We start from the raw sequence: 12,500 nt of genomic DNA on the forward strand, positions 1-12,500 counted from the left end.
ATCGCTCAGTGTTTGTGTCTGTCTATCTCATTATAAATGATCTGTTGTTCAATATATACTGTAGGTCAAAGACTATTGTTCAGTAAGTAGGTCAGTCAGTACTGACCACACACACACACCATGATGTGTACAAGCCAGTCCTGAATGAAAATGAGACCCTTTGTGTTGCAGTGGGCTGACTGCCCGGTCACAGCTCCCATTGACTCAGTCAGTGGTGGCAGAAGCTTTAAGCATTAAACTGTGAAGCAAATACAGGTTTTAATTTAACACTACTCCAACTGGGCCTACTCTCAAATGGTAAGTACTGAATAAATACTGCTAAATCTACGCTAAATCTACTGTGTATCTAAAAATACTTGTTAAACTAAAGAAGTATCTCGCATAAAGTAATGATTTGCAATGTTGATGTGAGCTCAGGAAGCTCTATGCAGAATAAACAACCTACTGAAGTGGTGCTCATGATCAAAAGGAATAGAAAAAAAAGGAACCAAAGAAAAATTGTCCATGTTCCGCTAGGGAGATTTCCAATGCATTTTAAAACATACCAGGGTGTCTACAGGTTTGACCAAGTCAAAATTAAGACATTTTAAGACTTTTCAATACCATTTTCCAAATAAAATTAAGACCAACTCGCAGCGTTTACAGGTTTTAACAAGTCAAAATTAAGACATTTTAAGACTTTTCAATACCATTTTCCAAATGAAATTAGGACCAACTCGCAAGATCATACACAGGTTCAAATGAAGCACAAAAACCAATTGGTAATTTACATTAATGTAGCCGTTTGAAAACACAAAACTATATACAATGAAACTTTACACTAAATAAAATTCAATAATGCGTTCTAAATTACACTACATGGCTACAACTCCCGATTTCCGTCGCAAAGTTCATCACATGGCTGACATAATTATTCCTCCCTAAATTAAGCTCCACAAATTTAAGACATTTAGGTTGAAAATTTAAGACAAAATAAGACTTTTCAAGGCCTTATTTGGCGAAAATGAAATTTAAGACTTTTTAAGACTTTTTAAGGACCCGCGGCCACCCTGCATACAGTACATAATACTAACAATGTCTGCAATACTCTGCATGTACATTTATTATGCATGAAAAATCTATCCATGACAGTCCACAGATGTTCTTCTGAAGCCCACAACAAAGTGTGTTGACCTAAGACTGCATTTTTACTGTGTACCACAGCAACCCATAATCATCCACCACCCTCATCTCTTCTCAGGTGGTGTGGCAAAAAAAGCATTTTGTGCCTGCAGTGCTTGAAATTAAAGGACGTTGTTGAGAGAAACCAGGTCACAGACTGAGTGTGTGTCCTCTGCTTGTCACTTCTCAAAAAAGTATAAAGCCACAAAACATTTTTGCTGACTGCAGTGAATGAACCGTAACTGGCTGACGACTACAGCTCAGCTAAAAAAACAATGTTGTTCCTTTTGGACATGACATATATGTCAGGATGTGTAAAATGACAAGTTGTAGTTTAGTTGACAGCTTGTGAATGTTTGAGTTAAGCTAAGTACCTACAGCATATTGTAAACACCAAGGCTCAGACAAAATGCTTTAGAAATAACCAGTTAATGGCAGATAAAACATATAAACCATATGTATTATTACCTCCTCCAAGGAAGTTATGTGATCGTCTAAGTTTGTTGTTGGCTGACTGTGCGTGTGTGTTTCTGTACACCAGATTGCGGAGCTGTGCTCTATGAGCCCATTTCTAGTTTTTAATATGCAATACTTTTGGAAAGGTTGTCCTGTTGAATCTTCCACACTTTCCCCACCCCGGCAGCCCCGGCAGCCCTGCCTATGGGGACAGAGTGGTCTGCAGTCCAGTGGTCCAAGATATCCCAAGAGGTCCAAGTTTGAACTTGATTAATAAAGCAGGTATGGTGGTAAAGTGGGTCACTTGGAAAGGCAGTGATACTGAGGGTTACATTGTGGCATAACCTCACAAAACAGAAGTCTGACCACAGCCCCAATGTGCAAGGCTGTTTGAAGGCGACCAAGGCAAAGAGGGACTTGACGCCTCTTTTTTTCCTCTTCAAACTACTGGGAATGGAGAGATGGAGAGATGATTTTGATAGCCGCATCATAGCACTTTTCGGTCATTGTATTTTAGTGAAGTTTGGCGTCACTCACAAAGTTGCCATTGCTAAATACAAGTACATAACCAACCAAGTCATTATCAGCGCAAATCCTTTTCAGCTGGGGGCCCGAGACAATTTCCTAGTTTGCTTGCCTGGTTGTGATGGGCCTGCCAGTATGACAAATTGCCAGTTGGCTTTAGCAAAGTGGCTGGGGAAGAGAAGTGTCAAGATGTATTTCCTCTCCCCCTCACAATGGCACCATAAAATGTCCTTACAGAAAAGTTTTTGGGTGGTGCCCTCACCCACTTTGAAATTACAACACAGAATGGCCTGAATGTAGTGGCTTTAAAAAGATAACAAAAGGTCTTTGACTTACATAGAAATGTTGACATTCAGGCTGCTATTTAGCACCCATTTCATTTTCGCAAAGGTAAGAACTTAATGGTCTTAAAATAGCTGACCCCAAAATGGAAATTCAGCCATTCGCTTCTAATTCCTATGCCAGTGGAAGCCAGCACTAGGGATTCTGCACTGTCAGCCAACTATTAATAGAAAAAAAATGTTCCAGTATTACAAACTGGATTGAAATGATTAAGTACTGGAAAGTACTATAAAGTGGCTGTAGCACTTGATGTTCAATGTGTGGAATGTAAGTAACAAACACACCTTCTCAAACTATATCCCTTTCCTAAATTCACAATAAACAAAGCATCTTATACATGGGTTCCCCGTTTGACAACAATCCCTGTTTCCCATTTGTAAACAACCCATGATTGTTGGAATCTGCTGTCACTCATCTTTTTTGCTTATGATTAACATTGTGAGTGTTTGTGAACGGGAAACCTATCTATACAGTATTAGAACAACAAATCACAAAAAGGGCCCATTTGTTGTTTGAAAGACATTGAAAGGCTAGTATTGTGCGCTTTGGTGTAACGTAATTAAAGACATTTGAAGAAATGAAAAAAGCTTCTCACCAACTCCATGAGCTCCGGCCTTGCAGCTGTAGTGTAGCAGGGTCATGTCCGTCAGTCCATCCCGATCGTTCACATGGCAACCACGCTTCAGAATCTGAAACAGAATCATAACGGGACAGCTAGTTGAGGAGAGGGTTTATTGCATTATATAACAAAAGCCTGTGCGTGTTTGTACGTGTTGCAGAGATAGAAAGAGAGACAGACATACAAAGCGAGAGGGAGACACAGGGGGAGAGATAGACAGAATCTGACCTACCTAGAAAGAAATGACAAGAAAAGCAAAACCAAAAGGATACACAAGCAGGATCAACTGCCACCTGACACAGCAACCTTTTGTTAGCAAATGCAGAAATTATGCCCTCAAACTAAATTCTCAATCTCAGCCAACAGAGTCCATTCATGTATCGAGCTTTTTGAGTGTTATGCATGAATATGAAAATCAGCGAAATATTTGCAAGTGTACTCTGCAGTTTGTTTTTCATTCCGCACAGATGGCTTTTAACAGCTCAGATGAGAGCTATGACGTGGCGCTGTAGACAAGGAGTCATCTTCACTCTTGCCATGTTGAACTGGAGTGACTGCTACTAATTACCATAGACCTCTCCATCTCCATCATTCTCAGAGGAGAGGCAGCCATTTTGTGAGAAAAACAAACTGTTAACTGTTAAACTGTATTATTATCTACTTCGGCAACATCTGATTAACCCCTTTTTTAAATAGTTTCCAGATGATGTAAACAAGTTTACCCACTATTGATAGTTTTAATCTAGGCTTAAGAAGAAGCTGTTTTCAGATGCATTCCCTTAGCAGCTCTAAATTATATGTTCTTAATCTTTTTTTATTCTAATTATCTAATGTTTTATCTTAAGGTTTAAATTTTCTGTGATTCTAATTGATGTTTTAATATATATATATAATTGTTAAATGCTTCATCTTGATGTTTTTATTTTCTCTGACTAATTTTTTCTTGTTGCTTTATTTTTTTTTATATGAAGCACACCGACTTGCACCTGTGAATGAAATGCGCTATACAAATAAACTTGCCTTACCTTGTCTATTGTTTAATCTAAAGGACTTGGAAGTCAAACCATTAAGACTGTCCAATATACATCCTAGTCGACTGAACTATGACACAACACAAACATCTGCTTCTTGTATGACTGGTTGTCCACAAGGGGATAAAATATTGTTTTGAAGTTCCTCACTGCAAACACTATAAAGTCAGCCAATTTCCCCTGACCTTACCATTCACCACTGACTTTCACCTTGAAGTATTTTTCTGTAAACTTAACATGCTTCTCTAAAAGCTAGTTTCTGATAGCGATCGCGCGCGCGCACGCACACACACACACACACACACACACACACACACACACACACACACACACACACACACACACACACACACACACACACACACACACACACACACACACACACACACACACACACAGGGCAGGAACCAGGCCAGAGCCTCAGCATGTGTCTTCTGTCTGTGTCACCTGTGTGTGTGTGTGTGTGTGTGTGTGTGTGTGTGTGTGTGTGTGTGTGTGTGTGTGTGTGTGTGTGTGTGTGTGTGTGTGTGTGTGTGTGTGTGTGCGTGCGTGCGGTTGTGTGTGTGTGTCCTCTGTCTGTGTCACCTGTGTGTGCGTGTGTGTGTGTGTGTCCTCTGTCTGTGTCACCTGTGCTTGCTGGGCCAGACGGCTACTTTTCTGCTGACTCCTGCTGCTGTGCCAGCCGCTGACTAATGACCCAGGCCTCTCTCTCTCTCTCTCTCTCTCTCTCACTCTCTCTGTGTCTCTCTCTATTTCTCTACTTCTTTTGCTCTTGCTCTCTCTCCTTCTCTTTGCATCTGTCACTCTCTCTCCCTCCCTCTCTTTCTCTACTTCTGTCGCTATCTCACACTGTCTCTGTCTCTCTCTGCTGCTCTCTCTCCCCATCTGTCTCTGCCTCTGTCTCTCTCTCTCACACACACAAGGGCATGCACACTTGCACATTTTGAACATTTCTATGTCCCCTGTTTGAAATACCAGAAAAAGTCATCTTTGGCTGCGAAACTTACTCTACTTTGGTCAGACCAGTAAGTTAAATATTAGTTTAATACATACGAAATGTTCATCAGAAGATCCATTTTGTGAGTGGGCAACATGTTTTTTTCCCAAAATAAATTACTCAAATTTCACTCTGGAACTAGCAAAGCAATCAAAACAGCCATTTTAAAATGCCGTCTACTCTATTTCAACATTAAGCACAGCCAACATCGTGGGAATAGGACTCCTATGTCTAAAACAAGTTAAAAAGAAAGCTTTTCATTGCACCATTTTGGATCAGCACCATGGTAAAAGGAACCCTTTCATGAACACTGGTGTTTGAAAAGCTGGTCTTCGCAGCTGTGCCTTAAGTTTTCCTCAGCGCTTTGCTGAGAGCTAGTGTGACCAGTGTACAAAGAAGCTGTTTTCATCACAGCTGACAGCTCATGTCCAATTTCATAGTAATGGATGGAATACTGAATGGATTGAGCTGAATGAATTGGGTATGCCAAACCTATGTGCACTGTAATATGTCTCCTCTCATTGGTGCACTGTTTTGAAGCAGTCTAAAGGAAATAGCAAAAGAAGAAACACTAGCGTCACCAAAGTGAATAAATACAAGCTGTGAGGGTAAGAGTGCCTAGTCCCTATCAAATGTTCTCTGAAATGGAGTTCATTAGTGTGCTATCTATGTATGCATAAATCTTCTTACTCGCTGGAGAACGGGCTTCTCGTGATCGTGGGTTTCTCGGAGAACCGCTGTTCGCACGGCGAACCGATCATAAAAGTGCTTTACAGGGTCGCTGGACCACTGCACTATTGGGCAAGGTCGCTGGCCATGGTGCTGAAAGTACTGCAAAGCCCGATGTTTGGCTATGTTTAAAGAACAATTCTTGGGCTTGGGAGTACGGGTCTCCAACTGAGAGCTGGGACAATACCGTGCCCTTGAATATGTGTGAGCTCTGACTGGACACCCCATGGCCGGTCATTGGGAGAGCGAGCAGAACCGAGGAGGAGCGAGGGTGGAATCCTGAATACGATCGAGACTGCGAAGATAGGGGGTGATCGGGGCGGATTGTGGGTACGAGCGAGAAAGTGACTTTCTGCCTTGGAGCAGGTGAGCGGGGAATAAATGAGGTGAAGGTAATTGAAGGGCGCGCCAGTTGTCATTGCACTGACGAATCTGTCGAAAGATGGCTGAGTGGAGAATGAGAATCAGGTGGATAGGTAGGTGTGCCTTCACGCGTAGAAAATAGACACACAAGCAGGGAATGGAGTGCAGGTGCTAATTTAGACCTTAGACCTTTACGCTTCTCCCGAACTTTCGTCTTTAACAAAACGTGCATTTAAATTGAACTTAAAACTAGACTGCCTGTGCAGTCGCCTTCGACTGCTTAAGGTATATCCCCGAAACGCGACGCTTCCAGTCCCCCATCATTCCTACCACTCCCGTCCACCATTTCGTAAACGTATATGATACATACAGACGTGACATGACGTGCATAGGCTTAAAACCAAACGACTATTGTGAAAATGAAGCAAAAAATGGGGCAAATGGTAATACTGTTTTAATGGTTCAGTGGATATACCACATTAGGTACAGTGTAATAACCAGTGTAACAATATTTAATACAATGTAATTTTTTACTTACATCATGTGTTTGTGCGTAAGTGGTATTACATGGTATTGCATATTGTTACACTGATATTACACTATATTACATGGTATTGCATACTGTTACACTCGTTATTACACTGTACCTGATATTGCATATTGTTACACTGGTATTACACTAGTATTACATGGGTTGTTACATTGGTTATTACACTGTACCTAATATGGTAGATTCACCGAAATGGTGAACCATTAAAATAAGGTGTTACCGGGCAAATCAATCCACCCAGTCAGAAGTTATGGGCCAAATGAAAATTCCGCCATTTTGAAAGTGTTGTCTTCCAAACTCGAATCAGTTCATGGACCTACCTTAGAGCATTCACACACAAAATCTGGGACAAATCCATCCACCCGGTCATTAGTTATGGGCCAAAGAATAATTCGGCCATCTTGAATTCAGCCATCTTGAAAGTGTTGACCTCCAAACTCGAATCAGTTCATGAACCTACCCTAGAGCATTCACACACCAAATCTGGGACAAATCCATCCACCCGGTCAGAAGTTATGGACCAAACAAAAATTCAGCCATCTTGAATTCAGCCATCTTGAAAGTGTTGACCTCCCAACTCGAAGCAGTTCATGAACCTACCCTAGAGCATTCACACACCAAATCTGGGACAAATCCATCCACCCGGTCAGAAGTTATGGACCAAACAAAAATTCGGCCATCTTGAATTCAGCCATCTTGAAAGTGTTGACCTCCAAACTCGAATCAGTTCATGAACCTGCCCTAGAGCATTCACCCAAAAAAATCTGGGACAAATCCAAACATCCGTTCAAAAGTTATCGCGTTAACACGAAAGACCTTACGCGGCGGACGCGGCGGCGGCGGACGCGGACGCGGCGGCGGCGGACGCGGCGGCGGCGCACGCAAAACCATTACATCCCCGACGCTCCGCGTTTCGGGGATATAATAACACTGGCATTTTTGCAGTACAGTGCCACTCATTACTATTAATCCTGACAGGTAACATCTTCTTACCAAAAACACAGATAGTACTAGTTAGTACCGATACTACTAACTACTACTACGGTCCACACCACAGTATAGGAGGCCTCCTCCAGTACTATAGTGGCTATGACTGACAGCTGTGATTTATTAACACAGTCTAATCCCATGCCATGTCGCATGTTGACTATGTGTCTTACCTAAACCTAGACCTTTCCCTTACCTTAAGCATGAGTGAAGCTATGCTGCCACAAGGGGGCGTCTTTGAGGCGCATGTCACATTTTGACTCCAAGGGCATACCTTAGACTTCAAAATTTGCAGTCCGGTCATAGGTAGTCAGACATTGACGAGTTGGGATGATGCATTGTAGCATTGATTAGTATGTCAAAGGCCAGCCCCATTCATTACCACTAAACGTAAGGGGTAGCATCTTCTTACCAACACACTGATGCTACTTATACTATCGTCACTAGTTGCCACTGTGGCCCGTTCCAGAGGCATCTCTTACAATACTGTAGTGGCTCTGACCAACAGCAGTGATTTACTCAGTGTGTCAAAGCTTGGCGAGGGCCGGCTAATGGAAGAGGCTTATTATCTCAGCCATCAATCCCAGCCTGCATCTGGGCCTCCAGGGACACCTGGGAACAGCAACACACACACACGCGCACACACACACACACCGACCCAGTCAATCTACACACACTGCAGAATGGTGTGCATACAAATGTGTGACAGTGTGTAACACTGTGTGTGAGAGAGAGAAAGAGAGAGAGAGAGAGAGAGAAAGAGAGAGAGTGTGTGTGCGTGCATGCGTGCGTGCGTGCGTGCGTGCGTGCGTGTGTGTGTGTGCCCACGTGCGTGTCAGTGTCTGCGAGAGAGTGGGCGTGTGCGAAAGGTAATGAAACTTTTCCAGGTTGACATGAAAGAGCGTTAGCAGTAGAGTTATGGGTCTCGTGGTTCCTGCCATCCTCTCGGCCAGGAGAATGGAGGAGGTGTGTTAACAACACAGGCACATAACACTTGACAGGAAGGAATCACACGTGCCACTACCACTGGAAATAGGCTAGGCAGAAAACCTGACTGAAAGCCTGGCTGCTGTCCAACACATTACACAGACTGAGTAATACAGGCACTGTGCACACACACACAAACACACACACGCACACGCAGACACACACACACACGTACACACACACGTACACACACACGTACACAGACACAGACGCAGACACAGACACAGACACACACACACACACACACACACACACACACACACACAGACACAGACACACACACACACACACACACACACGTGGAAACTAGCACACGCACACACACACTTTTACACAAACACACATTTTACACACACATTTATTATCCTGTCGCACCCTCTCACCCTCTCTCTCTCACCCTCTCACCCTCTCACACTCTCTCTCTCTCTCACTTTCTCTCTCTCTCTCTCTCTCTCTCTCTCTCTCTCTCTCTCTCTATCCACCAAAGGTATCGCTGTACTGCCCATCTCATTCTTGACTCATTACACATAATGGTATTCAATTCTACCCTTTCAATGCTACGGTTAGTCCGATTGGCCGATTTTGGCTTTGTTTCTGATTCTGATTGGGTTACAAGCAGCCAATAGGAAACGTAACAGAACTGGCTAGTGACTCACTAGCGTATGGAGAAATAGAGGCCCCCTGGCTGTGATTTGACCCTTCTGTTCCTGGCTGAAGTAGCCTTGTTCCAGTCATATCAGGCTGCTGGCAGAACACACACACACACACAGAGACACACACACTTACACACATGCACACACGTACAAACTCTCTCTCTCTCTCTCTCTCTCTCTCTCTCTCTCTCTCTCTCTCTCTCTCTCTCTCTCTCACACACACACACACACACAGACACACACAGACACACACAGACACACACACACACACACACACACACACACACACACACACACACACACACACACACACACACACACACACACACACACACACACACACACATGCTTGCATGCACACATGAATGCTCACACACACACACATGCAGGCACATGTCAGCAGTGACGCCACATTGCGTGGACAGATGGTGCGAGATGGCGAGCTCAAGCAACAACAGACCAGAGATTGGCAATGATAACATGTAGTATTGACATGTTTTAAATGTACACAATTCATGGAGTTCATGGGTGGAATGGTTACAGTATCAAAACAGTAACGGAATACAAATTATAATATAATAATAATAATAATAATAATAATAATAATAATAATAATAATAATATCATATTTCTTTTTTGTTAAAATGACTATAAAAAGTTGAATAAGTTCAGGAAGTTATCCATTGAATAATATAGGAAATGTAATGATCGAGCAATGTCCTAGGTTCCACAATTTGAAACCCTGTCCACTTTTACAATACAATATGATACAACATTAACAGTATATAGCGCAGTATCACAACAATAAAGTTGTCTCAAAGTGCTTTCCAAATACACATACAAATGCACACATTCCCACATTCACACACCATCTCTGGAGGCTGCCGGGGTTCCCGTGAGAAAATGCACACACACACATACAGTGATAATAGCCCTAAACAGACTGCTCTGGAAGCCACTGTAAAATAGCCTTATTTCATAACATCAAGACCGAGCCTACTAGCACATTCCTACATGATGCTTTTATGTGCACGTGGCTATATCCACACACAGCTGCCTGTATCATCAGCTGTAAGTACCGTAACATCAAACAGATATTCAATGCCCATACATATACTGTTGATATTTGTGTGTACATACATACATCATCACACACAGGTCATCCCCTTCTGACTGCCACAGGCCTTTCACCATATAGTGTCCATCCGCAGACAGCCCTGTCTGCATCATTAACCTAATGTACACCACCGCTTGCCGTATAGATCCACTCACTCAGTCACTTTCTCACTCGGTCCGCTCTAGTCAATAAATCGTTGAGGGTATGCGAGTGTGAGGTCCATTGCCTGCCATAAATCTTTACAATATTATGTGGTCCCCACATGTGGCCATTTGAGCTCTTTAAAAATGTCCACTGACCCGTGCTGAAAGGGCTGCTTCAGCCAATCAGAAATAAACACACCGTCCCCTCCTTCCCCCCAAACATAGACCATACAGTGGTGCAGCATAACAAACTGAGCACCACAAATTGAATTCCTTTTTTCTCACTCATATACTGGAGGCTATGAGATGAGAGAGAGATAGAGATACGTATACAGCCACATATGTCTGTGGGGGGTAGACACATAACTTTCACATACACTCTCTTTTTTTACACCAATACTTTCCGGCCTAATTTTTCAGGGTGTTGGTGGCTATTGCACCACACAATGCTACTTGGTCTATGGGAAACACTGTGAACCATAACAACATCATAACGACACGCATCACTCTATTCCATATAACAGCTGGATATTATATTATATTACGTATATTATATTACCTCTTTTTATCTATCTATCTATCTATCTATCTATCTATCTATCTATCTATCTATCTATCTATCTATCTATCTATTGTATCTATTGCGAGAGAGAGAGAGAGAGAGAGAGAGAGAGAGAGAGAGAGAGAGAGAGAGAGAGAGAGAGAGAGAGAGAGAGAGAGAGAGAGAGAGAGAGAGAGAGAGAGAAGAGAGAGATAAAAGACCTGTTCCAGTTCACCCATATCACTCACTTCCAGAAACATGCCATAGCACTTTAATTATTTTATGGATCAAGATGCTAACAGTAAGGGTGAGTGAGTTTGTGTGTGTGTGTGTGTGTGTGTGTGTGTGTGTGTGTGTGTGTGTGTGTGTGTGTGTGTGTGTGTGTGTGTGTGTGTGTGTGTGTGTGTGTGTGTGTGTGTGTGTGTGTGTGTGTGTGTGTGAGTCATAGCTATTACGAATACTGAAGTGTATTTGGAATAGTGAAGTTCTACAGTATGCATGTTTTGTGTTGGAATGCAATTTAATCACTCTGTTTACCTATTGATTGTGTGCATGACCGTAAGAGATCTGAGTCAATGTAATGAATGCCAGCTAGCATAGATTGGCAAAGAGTTTTAGAAAACCTTCATCCTGACACCTACAAAACTACTGCAATTACGTTTGTAATACAATTAAGTTATATTTTCAGGGGACCAAGTGTCTGTTGTAAAGGCCTTCAATATATGCCTTAAGTGCAGGGGGAATTCCTGGCTTGTGTTCATATAGTACGGCCCTTGGAGGACTTTGATTTGAAGTGGCCCCTTGAATGAAAAAGTTTCCTACCCCTGATTTAATGTTTATTTCAGAGTATCAAAAGAAAGCTGAACCACTCAGGTTAATCTCAGTTTAACCAGAGAACTATGGATCAGATCTAGCTAGACTATAGTCTGATGCATGTCTGATACTGGTAGCCATCTGGCCCAGAATACAGTTCATACAGTATGTTGGAATTATTTGTCTCCTTTTTGATTATTTACTGAGGGCTATACATCGGTTCTAAATTTTTGTTTTTACCTGACTGCACGAAACTAGCTGCACACAACTCAAACTCTGATTGTAGGAAACCGCTGTCGGCCAAAAAATCAGCTCACGTGGTTGACTGCCAATGTCTTGCCCCCTCCTCAAAACATTGTGTTTACAAACATGTCGAACCCATGTATACATGCATGGTAAACCAAGCAAACTTATAAGTATATTTGTAAATAAGAGTAGCTACTGTAAACTGCACTTTGCCTCAGAGTATTCATCGAGAGCCAAGCA

General features: G+C 42.4%; 1 protein-coding gene across 2 annotated transcripts in view; it reads right to left on the minus strand.

Annotated features, from left to right (window-relative positions):
* The window catches only part of clip3 (CAP-GLY domain containing linker protein 3), a 42,506-nt gene that overhangs the window by 18,023 nt on the left and 11,983 nt on the right, over positions 1–12,500 (minus strand). For both annotated transcript variants that reach the window (XM_063204282.1, XM_063204281.1), the window contains exon 4: positions 3,080–3,173. In XM_063204282.1, the coding sequence (XP_063060352.1) occupies positions 3,080–3,173 (94 nt within the window). The remainder of the gene's footprint in view (positions 1–3,079; positions 3,174–12,500) is intronic.

Source organism: Engraulis encrasicolus, chromosome 8 (genome assembly GCF_034702125.1).
Source record: "Engraulis encrasicolus isolate BLACKSEA-1 chromosome 8, IST_EnEncr_1.0, whole genome shotgun sequence".
Lineage (NCBI taxonomy): Eukaryota > Metazoa > Chordata > Actinopteri > Clupeiformes > Engraulidae > Engraulis > Engraulis encrasicolus.